General features: G+C 61.5%; 2 protein-coding genes across 4 annotated transcripts; one reads left to right on the top strand and one right to left on the bottom strand.

Annotated features, from left to right (window-relative positions):
- Positions 1-963: 963 nt before the first annotated feature.
- MMP23B (matrix metallopeptidase 23B) lies at positions 964-3,469 on the top strand. Its single transcript, XM_047791096.1, has 8 exons — positions 964-1,299; positions 1,637-1,773; positions 1,853-1,992; positions 2,070-2,237; positions 2,606-2,770; positions 2,848-2,958; positions 3,037-3,163; positions 3,254-3,469. Exons 1-8 carry the CDS (start codon positions 1,111-1,113, stop codon positions 3,426-3,428), a joined length of 1,212 nt encoding a protein of 403 aa, XP_047647052.1. The 5' UTR covers positions 964-1,110; the 3' UTR covers positions 3,429-3,469.
- A 719-nt stretch (positions 3,470-4,188) lies between these two features.
- LOC125133080 (cyclin-dependent kinase 11B) lies at positions 4,189-19,049 on the bottom strand. Of its 3 annotated transcripts, none has more exons than XM_047791092.1 (20): positions 18,951-19,049; positions 17,121-17,244; positions 15,936-16,051; positions 14,327-14,454; positions 13,039-13,177; positions 8,905-9,041; positions 8,618-8,740; positions 8,095-8,190; positions 7,860-8,009; positions 7,618-7,683; positions 7,074-7,249; positions 6,422-6,512; positions 5,931-6,052; positions 5,745-5,850; positions 5,532-5,653; positions 5,345-5,452; positions 5,152-5,268; positions 4,897-5,045; positions 4,594-4,783; positions 4,189-4,502 (listed from the first exon to the last, which is right to left on the bottom strand). In XM_047791092.1, the coding sequence occupies exons 2-20, from the start codon at positions 17,229-17,231 to the stop codon at positions 4,410-4,412; spliced, it is 2,340 nt and encodes a 779-aa protein (XP_047647048.1). In that variant the 5' UTR covers positions 17,232-17,244; positions 18,951-19,049; the 3' UTR covers positions 4,189-4,409. The 3 variants fall into 3 exon arrangements, with proteins under 3 accessions (XP_047647048.1, XP_047647050.1, XP_047647051.1); XM_047791094.1 differs by lacking the exon at positions 18,951-19,049 and adding an exon at positions 18,608-18,690; XM_047791095.1 differs by lacking the exon at positions 18,951-19,049 and having other exon boundaries at positions 17,004-17,139.
- Between the last annotated feature and the right edge of the window lie 471 nt (positions 19,050-19,520).

The following is a 19,520-nucleotide window of genomic DNA, read 5'->3' on the forward strand; positions in this document are numbered from 1 at the left end:
CACAGAGGGGGGCGCTGCCCTCGTCTGGGCCCAGCGGCCGGGCGCTTTCCAAGAACCACCCGAAAAGCTCCCCCGGAGCCTCACGGCTGCTCGCCAGACACTTGGCGCTGACCCCACTGGCCCGGCGCGCCACTGTCACTCTGGGCTCCAGGCCTGGATGGAGAACGGGGAGGGCCAGCACCCCCGGCTTCGTCCGGCTCGGCGCCTTGCCACTCGCCCGATTCCGCCCCCAGCCCCAGCCCCAGCCCCAGCCCCCGCCCCCACCTCATCTTCCCTCCCCTCAGTCGGCTCCGCCCCGCGGGCCTCCCAGCCCTGGATCCCGGTTCCCCCAGCCCAGAGCGCCCTCGCCAGCATCCCGTCTGGCCCGGCTCCTCTGCCAGGCGCTGCCTGAAGGAGTCCTGTCGAGTCTCCTGCCCCCAAGACAGCCAGTCGCCCAGCCCCTACCCGGGACCTTGGAGATCTGGGCCGTGCAGCCGCCCCTTGGGGGCGCCTAGTGGGGATTCCCGGCTCCTGCGCCCTCACCCCCGCCCCTTGTGCGCGTCCCCTCTCGCCCCCAGGCAGGTCCCCTTCCTGCCTGGTCCCCCAAGCCTCGCTCTGCGGGCGCTGCCCCTCTCCCTCTTTCTCCTCAGCACCGTACCCACTTGCCACGTCCCCTCCCGTTGCGTCCCTCCCCTCTCGTGGGGTCCCTGTGAGGCCTGCGCCTGCGGGGATGGAGTGGGGAGACGTGTCCAGAGCTGGCCACGCTCCCGGGTCTCATTCAGTGTCCAGCGGGCTGGGGCGGGGGCTCGGTTTAGGAAAAAAGCTGCCAAGTCACTCAATCCCCCCAGCGAGTTGGGGACCCCAGGCGACCAGCCCTGCCTAAGCCTGAGCTGTCCCTTCTCTGGCGTCCGGGGGCCCTTCTTGTCTTACTCCCCCCCCCATGACCCCGCCCAGCGGGCCCTGCCCAGGCCACTGCCACCAACCCACAAGCCCAGGTCCCCGCGTCCCAGGCTGGAGGCGGCGGGGTTGCTCCCGACAGCGGGCGGCCAGCTGGTTCCCTTCAGGGGCGGCCGCGCCCCCCTCCCCGCAGGGCTGTAACCCGAGCCGCTGCCGCGCCTCCCCGCCGCCCCGATGAGCCCCGACAGCGAGTCCGCAGGCGCCATGGGCCGCCGCGCCTGCGTCCCCTCGGCGGCGTCGGGGGCCCGCGACCAAGCCCGCCGGCTCGGAGCTGTGCTGGGCGCGCTGTGCCTGCTTCCCGCGCTCCTGCTCTTGGCCCGGCTCGGGGCCCCGGCGGCCCGGCTCGCGGCGAGCGCAGCGCAAGTGAGAGGGGGAGCGGGAAGCGGGCGGGTCGGGGCCGCCGGCGGTCCGGGTGTGAGTCCCTGTGTCCGCGAGTCCGTGCGTCCGCCGGTGGGGGTGGGGGGGAGCATCTGTCGCCAGCTCCGCCTCCGACCTAGCTGGGTTTTGGTAACCTTTCTCTTTTTGGCTGTTAACCCTCGCCCGGGGTGGAGAACCTTCGGACGCAGAAAGGCAAAGAGCGGCACCGAAAGCGCTCGCCGGAGGCGGCGCCTTCGTTTCCTTCCAGGCCCTTTTCCCTCCGCGTCCTGGGCTTAGGGACAGCTCCTGCTGCCTCCCCACGGACCACTTGCTTCCCTTGAAGGGAGAGGCCGCGCCCCACCCCATGGGCGCCCCGACCACCCCGAGCCTCGGCCCCCTGCACCCCCAGGCGCCTCGAAGACGCCGCTACACGCTGACCCCCGCCAGGCTGCGTTGGGACCACTTTAACCTCACGTACAGGTGCGACCCTGGCCCTGGGGAGCAGTGCGGGGCCGCCTGGCCGCCAGCCCTGACCTTGACCAGCCCCCCCGCCCCCCAGGATCCTCTCCTTCCCGAGGAACCTGCTGAGCCCCAGCGAAACCCGGCGGGGCCTGGCCGCCGCCTTTCGCATGTGGAGCGACGTGTCCCCCTTCAGCTTCCGCGAGGTGGCCCCCGAGCAGCCCAGCGACCTCCGCATAGGTGGGCGACCTCCGCAGAGGTGGGCACTGCGCCCCTGCCCCGCCCCGGGGCCGCCTCTCAGCCCTGTGCTTCCCTAGGCTTCTACCCCGTCAACCACACCGACTGCCTGGTCTCCCCGCTGCACCACTGCTTCGACGGCCCCACGGGCGAGCTGGCCCACGCCTTCTTCCCTCCGCACGGCGGCATCCACTTCGACGACAGCGAGTACTGGGTTCTGGGCCCCACGCGCTACAGCTGGAAGAAAGGTGACGGCCGGCCTGGCCACAGTGGGGCCCTCGCACCACGGTGGGCACAGCGGGAGGGCTTTGGGGGGTCGTGGCTGGGGTCTGGGGTCAAGCAGGCCGGGAGGGGAGGCTTCGAAAGGCCGTAGGCCTGGGTTCCGGGAGCCCCGACCCTCCCCCCACACCCCACGCCACTGGAGCCGGAGCCGGAGCCGCATTCCTGGGGGCCAGCTCACCGCCTCGCTGGCTCGGAACATTCTTATCTGCCCATGGCTGCGCGGAGGGAGGCTCCCTGCACTGCCGCAGCTATGTGGGCTGCAGGGAGCTGCGCGGCGGGCGGGGGGTGGAGGGCTGGGCCGGGGTCCGAGGCGCTGACCTGCAGGGGCCCGCAGGCGTGTGGCTCACCGACCTGGTGCACGTGGCGGCCCACGAGATCGGCCACGCGCTGGGCCTGATGCACTCCCAGCACGGCCGGGCGCTCATGCACCTCAACGCCACACTGCGCGGCTGGAAGGCGCTGTCGCAGGACGAGCTGTGGGGGCTGCACCGGCTCTACGGTGAGTGGGGGCGGGGCGGGGGCGGGGGCGGGGCGGGCGCCGGGCCGGAGCCTTAGGGCCGGGCTGTCCTCCCGCAGGCTGCCTGGACCGACTGTTCGTGTGCGCGTCCTGGGCGCGGAGGGGCTTCTGTGACGCCCGCCGGAGGCTCATGAAGAGGCTGTGCCCCAGCAGCTGTGACTTCTGCTACGGTGAGGTCGTCGGGTGCCGGTGCGGGGCCGGATGCGGGCGCGGGGCCGGCGCTGACGCGGCCTCCCCGCCCCGAGCAGAGTTCCCCTTTCCCACGGTGGCCGCCACGGCGCCGCCCCCCAGGACCAAAACCAGGCTGGTGCCCGAGGGCCGGAACGTGACCTTCCGCTGCGGCCAGAAGATCCTCCACAAGAAGGGCAAAGTGTAGTGAGTGACCCCGCCCGGGCGCCTCGGGGCGGGGGCGGCGGCGGCGGCGGCGGCCTTGGGACCCTGGCCAGCCCTCCGCCCTCCCCGCAGCTGGTACAAGGACCAGGAGCCCCTGGAGTTCTCCTACCCCGGCTACCTGGCGCTGGGCGAGGCGCACCTGAGCATCATCGCCAACGCCATCAACGAGGGCACCTACACCTGCGTGGTGCGCCGGCGGCAGCGCGTGCTCAGCACCTACTCCTGGCGAGTCCGCGTGCGGAGCTGAGCGCCGGGGCTGAGGCGCTGATAAAGCACTTTCTCTCTCAAGTCTCCTTGCCCGTTCTTGGGAGGGCGGGCGGCAGCCTGGCACCCAGTGGGCGGGGAGCCTGCGGCCCAGCCCTTGCGGCGGCCGGCTGCGCAGGGACAGGCCGGGGCCTCTCCGGCTGGAAGGGGGTCTCCTGTGCTGGGGGCGGGGCCGCCGCGGCTGCAAGGCCTCCCCGAGGGGGCCGGCACGGGGCTGGCTGGGTGCAGGCGGGGGGGAGTAGGGGGGGCCCGGCAGCGGGAAGCACCCCTCCGCCTGAGCAACGCCGTCCAGCCAGACCAGGAGCTGAGGTCCCACGGGCCAGGCAGGCCTAGGCCCCTGTGGGCTCGGAGGCCACCCTGCACCCCTGCTCCTCCCAGAGTGTGGGGGCCGAGGCTGCCCCCGCAGGCAGCCCAGGACCCAGCTCAGGGCCAGCTGCAGGAAGGACTGACCAGACCTTCCCTCCAAGAATGTTTCACCAGGTCTTAAACCACCCAGCCTCCTGGTACAAAGACGGCCTGGGGCCCGGCTTGCGGCTGGCTCTGGGGGTCTGGGGGTGGAGCGCCCTGAGGCCAGGGCAGGAAGGCGCTGAAGCATCGGCCTGAAGGTTGCAAAGTAAACCCACCCCACAGCTCTGCGCCCCATCATCGCCAGTGCCCTACAGGCCCAGCCCACGTGGTCATGGCGGTGAAGGGGGTGTGGGGTGTGGACAGAGAGCAGAGCAAGGCTGATACGCTCGAAAACATACAGCTGACCTCCCCCGACAAGGAAAATGTGATTTAATTCTACAAATATACAAGATAAAATAAAACCAAAACGTGGAAAACTCCCCAAGACTAGCAGTCCGAGACTGGAGGTGGGTCCCCGGCCGCCGCGCCTCTCCAGAGTGGGACCTGGGTCCAGACCCAGGAGCCCCCAAGCCCCCAAGGTCGACAGCTCCAGGGCGGGCTCCGGGCGGGCCGAACCTCAGAACTTGAGGCTGAAGCCCGGGCCTGCGGCCGAGGCGCCCTGGTTGGTGGTGGTGAGGTGGAAACCCGTCTCCTTCAGGTCGTCGTCGCCCTGCGGGCACAGCGGCAGCGTGGGTCCCCCTCCAGGCCAGCCCCGACTCAGGGACCCCTGCCCGCCCACCGCGGCCCCGCCCTCGGCTCACCAGCTGGCTGTAGCCCAGGCCTCCCTCGGGGGGTCGCGGGCTGGTGCCTCGCTTCACCCTCTGCTGCTCGCTCTTGGCGGGCCACGTGGGGAACATGGAGGGGTCGATGGGGAGGGGCGTCTCGCGGAAATACTCGTGCTTCAGGCCGTCCTCGGCACTAACCCTCCGCCCGGGGAAGTAGGTCAGGAACCTGGGAGAACAGGGCACTGGCGCCACCGGGGAGCACGGGGGCGGGGGCGGGGGCGTGGCGTGGCCCGGGGCGGGGTGTGGGCGGGACCCGGGGCGGGGCGGGGGCCGACGCACTTGTTCATGAGGTCGAAGCCCTGGTCCGAGAGCAGAGCCCCGAAGCGCTTGCGGAGGTTGTTATAAGGGTACTCGGTGAAGGTCATCTTCTTGACCGCGGGGAGGTCATTGTACCCCGGCCAGATCTTCTCGCTGGGGGTGCCCAGGTCCTAAGGGAGGGGAGGTTGCCAACAGCCAGGCCCTGCCAGGGAGGGCGGTCGGGCCTGCGCGGCGCCGGGAGGGGGGGCTCGCTCCGCCCCGCCCCGCCTGTCCCACCTTGAACACTTTGTTGATCTGGTCGATGTCCGACTTGCCCGGGAACAGCGGCTTCTGGGTGAGCAGCTCCCCGAAGATGCAGCCCACCGACCACATGTCCACGGCCGTGGAGTACTCCTGGGGGACAAGGGGGCGCTCAGGGGGCTGGCGGGCCGCCGAGCCCAGGGGCGGGCTCCCGCACGCCCACACTCACCTTGGCCCCGAGCAGCAGCTCCGGGGCGCGGTACCACAGGGTCACCACGACCGGGGTGTAGGCCTTCAGGGGGGACCCGTATTCCCGTGCCAGCCCAAAGTCCCCCACCTGCAAGGACAGAGGCTGGGCTGTGGGTGCCTCCGCGGCAGCACACGGGGCTCCCCGTGAAGACGCCGGCGAGGCGCACCTTGAGGATGCCTGCGTGGCTCAGCAGCAGGTTGGATGTCTTGAGGTCTCGGTGCAGGATCCAGTTGTCGTGCAGGTGCTTCACGCCACGCAGCAGCTGGATCATCAGGGTCTTCACCTCCCCTGGACGTGACAGGCGGGCACGGGGCTGGTTTCGCGTGCGCCTGGCCCGGTGCCGCGGCGGGGCCAGGGCTGCGGGCCGTGGGGTCGCTACCTGGCAGGAAGGGCTGCTTCATGGTCTCCATGAGGCTCTTGAGGTCGTGCTCCACGTAGTTCATCACGATGTAGATCTTGTCCATGTTGCTGCCCACCACGATCTCCTGCGAGATGCGGCGGGTCGGCGCCTGGGCACCCCGCCCGCCCTGCCCTCCCCCCCGCCCCGCCTCGGGCAGCGCCTCACCCTGACGGTGACGATGTTGGGGTGCTGCGCCTTGAGGATGGTGTTGATCTCCCTCAGCGACGTGATGGGGAAGCCCTCCTTCTCCTTCTCCATCTTCAGCCGCTTCAGAGCCACGATCTCGTCTGGGGGGGGGGGGCCGAGGCTGAGCAGCCCCCTCCCGCACCCTCCGCCACCGCCGCGTGTCCCTCGCCAGTGCTCGGGAGCCACAAGTGTGCAGCTCGCACCTGCTTGGATGCCAGCAGCTCCCAGCCTCATGGTCAGGCTGACCTCTGCCTCTGGGAGCAGGGGGCCAAGGGGGCCCGTTGCTCAGGTGTGCCCTGGCCAGATAAGGCCAGGCTGAGGCTGGGCGCCAGGGGAGGGCGGCCCTCAGGACTGCCGAGGTCTCAGCCCCACCCCTGGACACTCTGCAGGCCGGGGTGGGGGCTGAGGCGCCAGGTCCAGGCCCCACGCCTCCCCCTTGCCTTAGGAGGCCACCCGGGGACGCAGCCTACCTGTCTTCTTGTCCTTCGCTCTGTACACCACCCCGTAGGTACCCTCCTCGATCCTGTTCAGGCACTGGAACTCCTCCACGCTCCGGCAGCCCTGGGAGGCAGCACCATGAGGGCGGGCGCCTGGAGCCACAGCCCACGGGAACCGCGCTGAGAGATCCCAGGAGGGCCCGGGGAGCGGCTCCCCCGGCCTCTTGTGTGAGAACGTGCCCTTGAACCCGAACTAGACCCAGTGGGGTCAGGTGCCTGTGCATGCACTGCCCCGCCGCCGCCCCCAGGCTCCCTGTCCCTGCCCAGCCAAGACGGCCTGCTGCACTGCACCCCCGGCTGGCGAGGCGCACCTCAGGCCGCTCACCCCCTGGGGACCTGCCCTTTCCCAAGTCCTTCCTATGGCCTTCTTGTTAGAAAACGTGGGCTGACTCGCACCACTGCCCTACCACCCCTGCACGGCGACAGGGCGAGGGAGGAGGGCCCGCAGGGGCTGTTCTCTGATGGGGGCTGCTGGACAAGAGGCCAGACTGTGACTGCGGACACAAGGGACACCAGGGGGCCTGGCCAATGATGCTCACAGCACAGCGGGAACCCGGCTGCAGCCCCAGGCCCCATTCAGGAGCAGCAGCGCGAAGCCAGGCCCACGGCCGGGAGGGAGCCTGACCTGCAGGGCGGGCAGGTATTTGGGCAGCTCCTGCTTGAGCTCGATGGGCGACAGGGCCGGGGAGTCGGGCACGAAGTCTCCTTCGGTGAGGGCGCTGCTCTGGGGGGTGCCCTCGCCTGCCTCCTCCTCCCCCTCTTCACTCTCTCCGGAATCCCGGTCAAACCGTGACTCTGGAACTTCAGAAGTTGGGCCCAGTTACAGAGCTGGGAGCAAGCACGCGCAACAAGCCCAGCCCGCCCTGAGGGCTAAGCAGGCACACAGTGAAAATAGCGGGAGCAGCCCTGGGGCCCTGCACAGGCCACACCTCTGCCCGGCACAGAGGCCACCACTGGCTGGGCTGGGACCCCTGAGAGGCAGAGACAAGACGCCGAGTAGCCCTGGGCCGGCCCCAGCCTTGCGGTTGGAGCAAGTCTGGCAACCCCCAGGCTTCCTTGTCCGTGCCCCGCCGCCGCCCCAGGATGGCAATGGGTCAGTGGCAGGGGCGCCCGGCCCTGGCCCCGGCAGCCAGCCCCCATCACGCGGCGGCGGCGGCGCACGGGCTTACCGACCAGGACGTGGTTGTCATCCTCTCGCTCCTCCTCTTCGCTCACGTCCTCCTCGCTCACTTCTTCTGCAAGAGAAACAGGCTCGGCTCAGGCGCCCCGGGCCGGAAGCCTCATCACAGACCCAGCGGGTCTTCGAAGCCCCAGAGACGGGGCGTCTCCGCTCGGCTGTGTCCTCCTCTGAGCCGGACAGGCTTTGCTGTAGAGTCCAGGCTCCTGTCAAACCAGACCGCCGGCGGCTCACCCGCTGACTGTCCGGACGCGTCCTCCGAGTTGCTGCCTGTCTCCTCCTCCTCCTCCTCCTCCTCCTCCTCCTCCTCCTCAGACTCGTCACTGCTGCTCCCCTCCTCCTCCTCCTCCTCCTCCTCCTCCTCCGAGCCGGACCCAGACTCCGCTGCAGGAAGGCAAGCGCTGGCCGTGAGTGCGGGGCCCCTCTGGCCCAGGGGCCGGACCAGGCCAGGCCGGGCCGCGCCGCCTACCCGAGGAGGATTCGGCTGAGCTGGTCTTCCGCTCGCTGTCGCTGACGTCCTGCAGGTCGGAGAGCAGGTCTCTCTCCTCCACCTTCTCCTCTTTTACTGAAGAAGAGAACACCTGAGGTCAACGGGAGGAGACGTTTCGTTCTCTCTCCCAGGGCACGCAGAACGTCCCGGGCCAGAACCGAAGCCAAGCCACGGCGGTGACAGCACCGGACCCTCAACCCGCGGACCAGCAGGAAGTCCTGGATGCTCTGGGGTAACAGGACGGGACGGTGCTCCTCCCAGAGAGACGAAGCCCAGCCGCAGGGAAGCGGCTGCTCCTCCGAATCCTGGGGCGGGGGGGGGGGAGCCCTCCCAGGACCAGGAGCAAAGGGTTCGCCGACAACTTACTTCCTGCCAACGGCCCTGGCCGCACGAGGTGGGAGGGCTTCGGCACATGCTGACGGTGTGAAAAGCAGCCAGTGTCTGTGCTCGGACCCCAAGGACCGCCTCCCCCGCCCTCCCCGCCCGAGCCCCGCAACCTCACCTGGCTTCCGGCCATCTCCCAGCTCGAACCGCTCTCGAGGTGGCCGAAGCGGGCTCCGACTCCAGTGGCTGGCTTTGACCTTGTCGCCGTAGTCCTCCCTCACGGTCCGGTGATGTGCAGATACTGCGCGCAGGGCAGGACAGGCGGTGTCACCCGCAGCCCCTGACACATGAGCCGCAGCTCCGGACAGAGGCCAGGAGGCTGGCTCGCCCGCGAGGATGCCAGGCACAGCCTGTGGCACCAGGCTGGACCATCCCTGCCCCGGGGCTGCCCAGCCGCACCCGCACCTTCCCGCCGCGCCTCCCGCTCCTTGCGCCGCTCCTCGGCCCGCCGCTCGCGCTCCTTCTGCTCCCGCTGCTCCTTCTGCTGCTCGCGCATCTTGCGTTCGCGCTCCCGCTTCCTTTCCAGCTGCTCCAGGCGGTCCCTGGAACGAGCGCACAGCAACGCTTTTCCAGAAACAGCTCAGCTCTTTCCCACCCCTGGTGCCTCTTGCTCCCGCCCAGGAACCCCGGTCCTCGGAGTCCCCCGAGGAAGGGAACCGCTGTGCACGGAGACAAGAGCCCGCTGGCCAGAACGCTTCGCAGGGTGGGCCGACCAAGACACGCCAAGCTGGCAGCTCAGCTCAGGTCCACGTCCCCCGGCCATGGGGCTCCCTGGGCCACAGAGCCGGTTCAAGCCCAGGGCGGGGGGAGCACAGCCTTGGGCCAGAGCCTGGTCCGCGCCCTCACGGAGGTCCCGCGGGCAATGACAGTGCGAAGTACACGTGGTTGGTGGCACTGTAAGGTGGCCAAGGGCCGAAAAGGGACCCGTCATCCTGAACTCTCGCGTCTGCTGAGTTAAGTCCAAGCACAACTGGAGACGCTGACCTATTAAAACGGAGGCGTCTTCAGATGGAAGCAAACAAAACACCGTGAGGGGACCGTGCAGCTGTCACCTCAGGGGGGTGGGCCCAGGCTCAGGGACCCTCGCCCGGTCTCCCTGAGGGGTGAGTCAGGCCTGGCCCCGTGTTCACCTTCCACAGAACGTGCAACCTGTGCGCTCGGTTCTCCCGTGTCCCTGCCGCCTGGCGGCCCGCACGCACCCACCCGGGCCTCCAGCAGCCACCGCGCCGGCCAGCCCCGACTCGCTTTCCCCCTGCTCTGCTTTCTCTGGGTAGAAAGGGAGGTTTGGGGTCTGACGACGTCCTTCTGTGGTTTAGGTGCTTAAAGCCAAGTGCTTCACTCCCAGCGCAGCCGTGGTCACAGCCCGTGGTTCTGACACACACTGTCCATTTAGTTCAAAATACTGTTTTTGCCTTTTTAGGGCCGCATCCCGCGGCATACGAGGTTCCCAGGCTAGAGGTCGAATCGGAGCTGTAGCTGCTGGCCTACACCACAGCCACAGCCACGCAGGATCTGAGTTGAGCCTGGGACGCTCACCACAGCTCACGGCAACGCCAGATCCTTAACCCACTGAGCAAGGCCAGGGATTGAACCTGAGTCCTCCTGGATGCTAGTCGGAATCGTTTCCATGGAGCCATGATGGAAACTCCCTAGTTCAAAATATTTTCTATTTTTCATGATAACTTATTTTTTGGGCCATGGGTTATTCAGAAATTTGTTAGATTCCAAACATTTGAAGGTTCCCCTGAGTTTCTTTCTGCTGCTGACTTCTAATTTACTTCTTTTGTGGTCAGAGGCAGACTTTGTTCGGCCTCAATTCTTTTTTATTTTTAGGGCCACACGTGCAGCATATAGGGGTTCCCAGGCTAGGGGTCCAATCGGAGCTGTAGCCACCGGCCTACACCACAGCTCACAGCAACACCGGATCCTTAACCCACTGAGAGAGGCCAGGGATCGAACCCACATCCTCATGGATACTAGTCAGATTCAGTTCCGCTGCACCACAACAGGAACTCCCCCGGGTTAGTAATTTTTAAGACATTGTTTTGCTAGCGGCTGCTCTAGAGACTGTGAGAAAATGCGGGACCAGCTGACACAGCCCCTCCCTGTGCAGTTTATCCGTGCTGTGTGTTAGGTGATCACACCGTGTTTCGCCACTGTTGTTTTACGTGACCGTGTCTTTCGCAGCAGTTAAGGCAAGAGGGGAGAAGAAACACGTTTCCAGACGCTTTTCCGTTGCGCGGCACCTCCTGCAGCACCTGCCTTTGCCTCGGGGCACTGCCGTTCAGCCCGAAGGTCGCCGTCAGGCTGGCTCTGCTGGCCGTGAAGACGTCCCATCGGAGCTCAGCTGGAACTGCATCTGCCCCTCACTTCTGATTTCTGGTTTTGCTGGATACAGAATTCCTGGCTGGAGGGTTTCCTGCCTCCTGGCCCCTCTGTTTCTTTTTCGCCATACCCACGGCATATGAAAGTTCCTGGGCCAGAGACTGAACCCGAGCCGCAGCAGAGAAAACACCAGACCTTAACCCGCTGTGCCACAGTGGGCATTCCTGGCCCCGCTGCTTCTGAGAAGCCCCTACGGACAGCACGGAGCCCCTCGCAGGCCCCTCGCTGCTGCCCTTCACGAACTTCTCATTGCTTTGCCCATGTGACTGGAACGTGTCTCTCTACTTATCCGACTTGGGCTTCACTGAGTTTCTCAGATGTACAGATAAATGTTTTTCATCAAATTTGGGCAGTTTTTAGAGTTCCCTGGTGGCCTAGCAGTTAAGGATCCAGCGTTGTCACTGCTAAGGCTCAGGTCACTGCTGTGACTTGGGTTTGATCCCCAGCCCGGGAATTTCTGCAGGCCGTGGCTGTGGTCAAATAAAAAATTGAGGAAGTTTGGGGCAATTCTCTTATAAACACGTCTCTGTGCCCTTCCCGTCCTGGGCCTGCCACTGACCATCTGCCGGAACAGTGGACGCTGTCCCACGGGCCTCCGAGGCTCTGTCCGTCTCCCCCGAGCTTCTGCTTCCTGCGCCTCAGAAGGCCTGGTGTCCACGGCTCCGTCTGCTTCCAAGTCTTGGCCAAACCTGGAGCACACGGTTTCTGCTGAAACTCTTCCTCCTCAACTCGGGGTGAAACCTCATTTTTTTCTGCGTCTCAAAACCTTTGGCAGAAAACTAGACGTTCTAGTTATTTTTGGGGGGGTCTTTTTGTCTTTTTAGGGCCACACCCGCGGCAGGTGGAGGTTCCCAGGCTAGGGGTCCAATCGGAGCTGTTGCCCCGGCCTACACCACAGCCACAGCAGTGGAGGATCCGTGCTGCATCTGAGACCTCACCACAGCTCATGGCAACACCAGATCCTCAAACCCCTGAGCGAGGCCAGGGATTGAACAGGCAGCCTCATGGTTCCTAGTTGGGTTCGTTTCCACTGGGCCATGACGGGAACTCCCTCCACGTGCTTCTTTTTATTCCCAAGCTTGGCTGCTTTGGGTCCCCACCGTGTCTGCACAGGTGTCGGATCAGAGCAAACTGGACGGAGGACAGCATGGGGGCTGGCGAACACGCCCGCAGCACCTGCATCCTAGACACAGCCACAGCCTCGGGGCGCACAGCCCCGTGTCTGGAGAGCGAAGGCTCTTCTGACACCTTCGTGACCTGCCATCTATGAGGTTGGCTGCTAGAAGTGCCAACAGCTTCTGTTCTACGTCCTTTCCTCATAGTTGCCTGGCTTCAAGCTTTCTCTAGAAGGGACCTCAGGACGCAGAGGTGGCCCAGGATTCACACCTGGGCCATGGAGGACAGACCCTAAGCTAAACAGGTGCCATCTGGTGGGACCCTGAGGCCCGAGAGTGGTCTCCCAGCTCCTAGACCCTTTCAGGGCTTTGGGATTTCCTGCTACCTTTTCCTTCGTTTGTTTGAACATTTCTGCTCTGACCCCAGAAGACCCTAAACAACACACCTTGTCAGACCCTCTAGAACAGTCTGTGTGGAGCTCAGCCCACACCTACTGGGTGAACAGAGCACGCGGCACGCACACCACCGACCCTGGAGCACTGATTCTGCGGAGTTTACACTCGCGAACTGGCTGTGCCAAGACAGCCCCACCTCACTGCGCTGGAGAACAGCACGCCCCTGGCCGTGACTCGACATCCCTACCCCTCCTGTCACCCGCCCCCCGCGTGGGCGTCATTCCTCGCCCCGCACTCTCCTGCCCAAGCCTTCACGCTCACACCTCTGCTCCTTTTGGATGCCAGCTCCCTCCCCACAGACTCAGCGGCTCTGCCCTGAGCCAGGACCCTGCTGCATCCAGCAACGGGACGCCACCCCGACTGGCCTCCAGGGGAAGCCATTCACTCCTCTCCAGCAGTTCACCTCACTGCGTGACGTCTGTCCCAGGCACAGCGGAGCCTCGGCTCCAAGGGACGGGCTGCTCAGCCATGGCCACACCAGGACCAGGACTCGGGTTCAGGCCGTGCCCCGCCAAGTCCCTGCCTGCGGGGCGCCGTGCCCGGCCCGCCCACGGCGCTGGGTCCCAAGGCCGGGGAGGCCTACCTCTCCCGCCGCGAGTGCTCCCGGGCCATCTCCCTGCGCTTCTGTCTCTCCCACTCCCGGCGGGCTTTGTCCTGCTCCTCCCGGTGGCGCTTCCGCCGCTCGTGCTCCCTCTCCTTCTCCTTCACTCGGGCGTGCTTCCCTGCGGAAAGACGGGGTCCGTCACATGAAGAAACTTGAAAGTGCCCAGAAACGGAACGAGAAAACATCGAGTCCATGGCTTGGAGAAACAGTCATGACTTTCGGGGAAGAAGAAGGACGAAGACCTACAACTACGCAGTCAACCTTCAGGTAAGAAAATACAAAATAATCCTCACTGAACAAAACTTTTTTTCCTTTTTCCTTTTTTTGTTTTTGTTTTAGGGCCGCACCCGAGGCACATGGAGGTTCCCAGGCTAGGGGACTAATCGGAGCTGTAGCTGCCGGCCTGCACCACAGCCACAGCCACGGCAGATTCAAGCCGGGCCTGCGACCTACACCACAGTTCACAGCAACGCCAGATCCCTAACCCACTGAGCGAGGCCAGGGATCGAACCTGCAACCTCAAGGTTCCTAGTCGGATTCATTTCCACTGTGCCACGACGGGAACCCCCTAGAACTACCGTTTTTATCTTTTTAAAATTTTCTGTACTGAATAAACTGTGATCAGATTATATATGTTCCATGATTTTAAAAGATCAGCATTTGTTAAAAATACAGGTCGAAGCTTAGCTCTCTAGCCGGTTTCTGCATCGTGTCACAGACCCCCTCAAGCAAGTGCGTTTAATGGTGAGATTACATCAGGCCTCGGGCCAGTTTCACCACCACCCTGAGCAGCTCTTGGTACTAGTACGAAATCTAACCCATCAACTGGTCATCTTTAAGGATCTGTTGCTTCGTTAAAGCAATGAAAGCCACGTTTTTCCCCCTTTTAAAGTTACTTTATTTCATTTATTTTTAGCTGCAGCGGCTTGATACAGGACCGCGGATCCCAGACCAGGGACTGAACCCAGGAGGCAGCGGTGCAAGCGCCAAGTCCTAACCATTCATCATTAACCACCAGGGAACCTCCTCCCTTGGTGAATTAAGACAATTTTATAGGGAGATAAACTGCCTCAAAACAATGCAATGAAGAGAAAACACAGCAGAAGGAAAAAGAAGCATCTATTCAGAACGATCTACAATAAACTGGAGCTTTTAGCTAAACCCTGGCCTCCCGTCTTTCTGCTGGGCGCTGCGGAAGGCGGAAGACCACGGAAGAGGAAACAGGCGGAATCTCAGCACAACACAGAAGAAAACAAACGCGCTGTACCCCCTTCGGCTGAATGACTGCGATGCCTACGCTTCTCTTTTCTCTTTTCATCTTTCCTGTGATGAGCCTTTTCTTTCCGAGACATTTGTTGGGGCGGTTTGATGGCCAAGGAATCGTCTTCCTCTCCTCTGAAAGAAGACACGGCAGCGTTACATCCCGCTTGAGAGAACGGCGAGGAGCCTCAGGGTAGCCCAGAGTTTCTCCAAACCGGGGAAGTGAAGGGCTCAAGACACGAAGAAAGGGGAACCTCAACAGGCACGACGGGAACTCCCACACTTTACTTATTTCTGGGGCCACACCTGCAACCCAAGGAGGTTCCCAGGCTAGAGGTCGAATCGGAGCTGCAGCTGCTGGTCTACACCACAGCCACAACAGCAGATCCGAGCTGAGTTTGTGGCTTACACCTCAGCTCACAGCAACGGCAACACGGACTCCTTAACCCACCGAACAAGGCCAGGAATTGAACCTGCATCCGCATGAATACTAGCTGGGTTCTTAACTGCTGAGCCACAATGGGAACTGCCTCAGTGGTTTGGGAGTTCCTGTTGTGGCGCAGTGGAAATGAATCCGACTAGTATCCACGAGGATGCAGGTCCGATCCCCGGCCTCACTTAGTGGGTCAGGGATCTGGTACTTCTGTGAGCTGTGGTCATGGCTGCAGACACGGCTTGGATCCTACATCACTGTGGCGTGTGCCAGCAGCTGTAGCTCCAATTCAACCCCTAGCCTGGGAAATTTCATGTGGTGCAGCTGCAGTCCAAAACAATAAAAATAAAAATAACGCAATGAAACTGTGAAAAAAGAAGGTCCCACAATTTTAATCAAACTTAATGATCTCGAAAGACCATTTAACAATATTTTCAACTAATTACATAACCAAAATCCTAAGAGAATTCACCCCACATGCCTTTGGGTCTTAAGCTCTGGTTACATCGCGTTTAACTGTTTGATGACGGACACAAAAAGGAAACGAGAGGATTCCCCTTGTGGCTCAGCAGTAACAAATTGATTGGTATCCATCCCTGGCCTCGCTCAGTGGGTTAAGGATTCAGCACTGCCATGGGCTGTGGTGTGGGCTGCAGATGTGGCTGTGGAGTAGGCTGGCAGCTGCGGTTCCAACTGGACTCTTAGCTTGGGAACTTCCATATGCCGCAGGCGCAGCCCCAAAAAGACAGAAAAAAAAGGAAGCAAGTGAGGAAAGCCCTGGCACAGGAAGAAACATCAGAACCCAGACTCAGGCACAACCATTTCTGCTCCAAGGCCTTGCTCAGGGACCTTTCTGCAGCCGCTTGGATGTGTCTGTACGCAGCGTAGGAAGCGATCACGCCAGGCAGCACAGACACGAAGCAGTTTACTTAAATGCCCACAGAAACGGTGCTGCCTTTGATGAAGAGCCAAAGCATGAGTAAGCAACACACACACGGTCTTCTCACATAAAGGGGAGGGGTGACAACTGACACCACGTGTGCCATCTCAATGGTGACCAAAACCTTGGGTCGGGAGCACTGAGAAGGGCCGGCTGGGACCACGGCCCTGCAGCAGGGCCCCATCCGTCTCTTAGATGCATGTGGCTCAGCCTCCAGCTCCCCAGGGCCACAGCTGTCCTCACCTGTCTTCCATGGAGTCCTCTCTTCTGTACGGCGAGTTCCTGATTGTTATCTCCATGCGGTGGTCCCTCAGCTCCCCCTCCTCAAGGGAATCCCGCTTGGAATCCCGGTCATCAGACTATGAAGCAAGGAGAGAGTAATTTTCCTCCCCAATAAGCATACTTTCAGTAAGACGGAAGCCCCGCCAACATCCCAGACAAACGTTCGTGTTCACATCGAATGGACTAATGTTATAAAATTTTTCCATTCAAATTCCATGACATTAGAATTATGCATAACTCTAACCCAGAACCTGAAAAATTTGAAGCCAGCATGTGACAGGGGACTTCAGACTCTATGCAAGATATGTCAGTTGTTTATAGGAGCCAAAACTGAGCCTTAAAGCATATTTTATACATCAAGCATTTTAGAGTGTCTCAAAAAATACTCATAAATACTTAAGATAGGTCCACTGGTAATCTCATCAGAAGAGGTATTTCTTTGAATGCCCCTTATTGAATTACACAAAGTTTTCTTGGAGTTCCTGTCATGATGCAGTGGTTAATGAATCCGACTAGGAACCATGAGGTTGCAGGTTAGTTCCCTGGCCTTGCTCAGTGGGTTAAGGATCTGGCGTTACCGTGAGCTGTGGTGTAGGTTGCAGATGCGGCTCGGATCCCGAGTTGCTGTGGCTCTGGTGTAGGCCAGTGGCTATGGCTCCTATTCAACCCCTAGCCTGGGACCCTCCATATGCCGTGGGAACAGCCCTAGAAAAAGGTAAAAAGACCCCCCCCCCAAAAAAAAGTTTTCTCATGTTACTGGAAAAACCAAGAAAGGTGTAAAACATTAATAGTAATTTCAAGGCAATTTCCTACTATACTAAAAACACTTGGAAATAATATCATGAACAGAGTAATGAAATGTGAAAAATTAGTCCAAATGCACTAATGATTTTAGAGTCAAAATACTTTCTTTATTCTCCGCGGAGATATGGTCGTCTACACGCAGTTTTAGTATGTTATCAATCCGTCTTCAAGGTAAACTGAGCATTTGAATGTTTCGTTAATTTTTAGAGGAGACTTTGGGCTCACCTGTGACATTTGGAAGTACAAAAGAACTTCACCGAAGAAGCGTTGTTCTAATGGAAAAATGAGGGCAAAGAAATTAAATCTTCTTTTAAAAAACTTAACTTATAAAACATAGCTTACATTTTTTAAGCGTTTTATCTCTGCTTTTTCCTCTTGTTCTTTCCGTCGTTTCTTTTCCTGAAGAATTTCATCTAAAGTTTTCACTTTCCAAGAGTCCTTTTCATCACCCATTTGACTTAAAACACTGCGGGAAGAAAAAGAACTCAATTGGTGTCAGGACACAGCCAGCTGTGGTTCAATGAGAAGCGGAACACTTGCGCCCGTGCCTTCTGAGCCCTCAGTACACATGTTCGCTAAGAGTGATGGGCCCTACAGAGTTCCCGCTGTGGCTCAGCGGGTTAAGAATCCAACTAGTATCCATGAGGAAGCGGGTTGGAGCCCTGGCCTTGCTCACTGGGTTAAGGATCTGGTGTTGCCAGGAGTTGTGGTGTAGGTCGCAGACGTGGCTCGGATCCTGCGTTGCGGTGGCTGTGGTGTAGGCCGGCAGCTGCGACTCCAGTCGACTCCTAGCCTGGGAACTTCCATATGCAGCGGGTTTGGCCATAAAAAGCAAAAACAAACAAACAAAAAAAAAAAAACGTGATTGGCCGTGGAGAATGACTGCCTGGATTCCAGTCATTTTTCTCTCATAGCTACATAGCTGTATGTCTAGGGCCAGTTACTTCACATCAGTTTATCATTCAATAAACGGTAAGAAAACCACCTGCAAGACAGCATCATCCGGGGATGAAATGGGACCATCCAGGTGAAGCTTACAGCTCAGCACATGGCCTTCCCCATGCACTGTTTTTGCCCTCAGGAGACTGTTATTAGACCACCTGGGCTGGGGTTAGGACTCAGCTAACCCCCATTAGGTTTTTCTGCTTAGACAACAGAAGGTGTGACCAGCTTGACAGTCTCCCCAGAGGCTCGGCTTATCCTGAGAACATCCCACAACAATTTGCTATCATTCCCGTGACCTTTAGAGTATCCTGTCTCCAGGTCTCCAGGACTGAGTCACCTGGGGAAGGCCAAGGACTCAGCAGCTCTGCCTGCTCCCAGGATGAGGAGTTTGGCAGACTCTTTGTCACCATCCCCATCCCGCACCCCCTTGTCACAGAAGAAACAGCCAGGGCACTTTCAAGGGTAGTGACTGTGCTAAGCCAGTGGTGAACCCCTTAGATTCCCAGTCTCAGCCAACCTCTCTGATTTGCATCTCAGCTTTGACTTTAACACTTCCTAGAATGGGGCCCTGGGCTTCCTTTGCAAAAGCTCCTGGCCCCCAGTCATTGCCCAGCATTCAGAAAGAGCCAAGGGGGATCTCCCTCTGGCACATGGCTATGATGTCCGACAGGGGCCTGGCTCCAGGAAAGATGCAGACAAGCTCTATTCACAGACCTTTGCTCTCCTGAGATTGAGGCCCCGGGCTTACAGTTTGGAATACAATCAGTGAAGGATTTTTTGTCGTTTGCATTTTTTTAAAGTAAACTTGATACTTTCATTGCTAATTTAAAAATAAGTGGCTTTATACTCATTGTGAAAACAAAAACAAAAACAAAACAGGCCACCTGGGCTGCGCGAGCCTCTGGCCGACTTGACGGCTGCTGCCCCATCACAGGACACGGGAGGCTGGGGATGGGGGGCTCCGAAGGCGCGCTCGCAGACCGGGCGGCGGGGTCCTGGCTTCTGCGGTTCAGTCGCGTTAACCCGGGGTTCGACACGGCAGGGGTGGGCTCAGGGAGCGTCTTGGCCCGCCGCCTCCTCAACCCCGAGTTCCGCCCGCGGCACGACGGGACGAGGAAGCGCGGCATGTAGCCCGCCCCGGTCACGCGCCCCAGGCCCACCGGGACCCGAGAGCTCGGGTGAGCTGGCCGCGCCGCGCCCCCCTGCCCGCCCCGCCCCGCCACTCACCCGCCGCCGCCGCCGCCGCCGCCGCCGATCCCGGAGCCTGAGAAGAAACAGCGCCCGGCGCGCGCCAGGAGGGTCGTCACTTCCTGTTTCGGCGCGGGAATGATGACGTAGAAGAGCAGGCCCCCGCCGCCGGCTCAGGACCCAGCGGGGTGCCCAGCGCGCGCCTGCGCGTCACGGCCCGCGTCGACGCCCACCGGTGACGACACCCGGGCCCTGGCCCGGCCCGGCGCGGCTGCGGCGGCTCGTCCCGCCCTGATCCTGGGCGAGCGCGGCGCCCGGGAAGGACCCTGAGTGCTGCTGTAGCGGACTCCGAGTTTTCCGATATGGAGACAGAAGTCCTGCTCGACCTCGCGCAAAACCGGGGCGAGGAGTTTCCCGGTGACGCAGCGGGTTAAGGATCCGGCGTTGTCGCCGGTGTAGCTGCCGGTTGGACCCCAGCGGGGAATGTCCACGTGCTGCAGGCTGGGGCTGGGGGGTCCTCAGACCTCTTACTCAGATCGGCTTGAGAAGGTTTTTAAAGCTCCTCCTCTGACCAGCTGAAGCTCGTAGAATGCCGTCCTCTTGCCCAGC

This window comes from Phacochoerus africanus, chromosome 8 (assembly GCF_016906955.1).
Source record: "Phacochoerus africanus isolate WHEZ1 chromosome 8, ROS_Pafr_v1, whole genome shotgun sequence".
In the NCBI taxonomy this organism is placed as follows: domain Eukaryota; kingdom Metazoa; phylum Chordata; class Mammalia; order Artiodactyla; family Suidae; genus Phacochoerus; species Phacochoerus africanus.

Bases quoted from the DNA above. Each gene is read 5' to 3' on its own strand.
- MMP23B (XM_047791096.1), top strand. From the start codon at position 1,111: ATGAGCCCCGACAGCGAGTCCGCAGGCGCCATGGGCCGCCGCGCCTGC. The intron at 1,300-1,636 runs GTGAGAGGGGGA...CTTCCCTTGAAG, and splicing joins TCGCGGCGAGCGCAGCGCAA to GGAGAGGCCGCGCCCCACCC. The intron at 2,959-3,036 runs GTGAGGTCGTCG...CGCCCCGAGCAG, and splicing joins CAGCTGTGACTTCTGCTACG to AGTTCCCCTTTCCCACGGTG.
- LOC125133080 (XM_047791092.1), bottom strand. From the start codon at position 17,231: ATGGGTGATGAAAAGGACTCTTGGAAAGTGAAAACTTTAGATGAAATT. The intron at 7,684-7,859 runs GTGAGCCGCCGG...TTTCTCTTGCAG, and splicing joins CGCGTCCGGACAGTCAGCGG to AAGAAGTGAGCGAGGAGGAC. The intron at 5,654-5,744 runs GTAGCGACCCCA...TGTCACGTCCAG, and splicing joins GAAGCAGCCCTTCCTGCCAG to GGGAGGTGAAGACCCTGATG.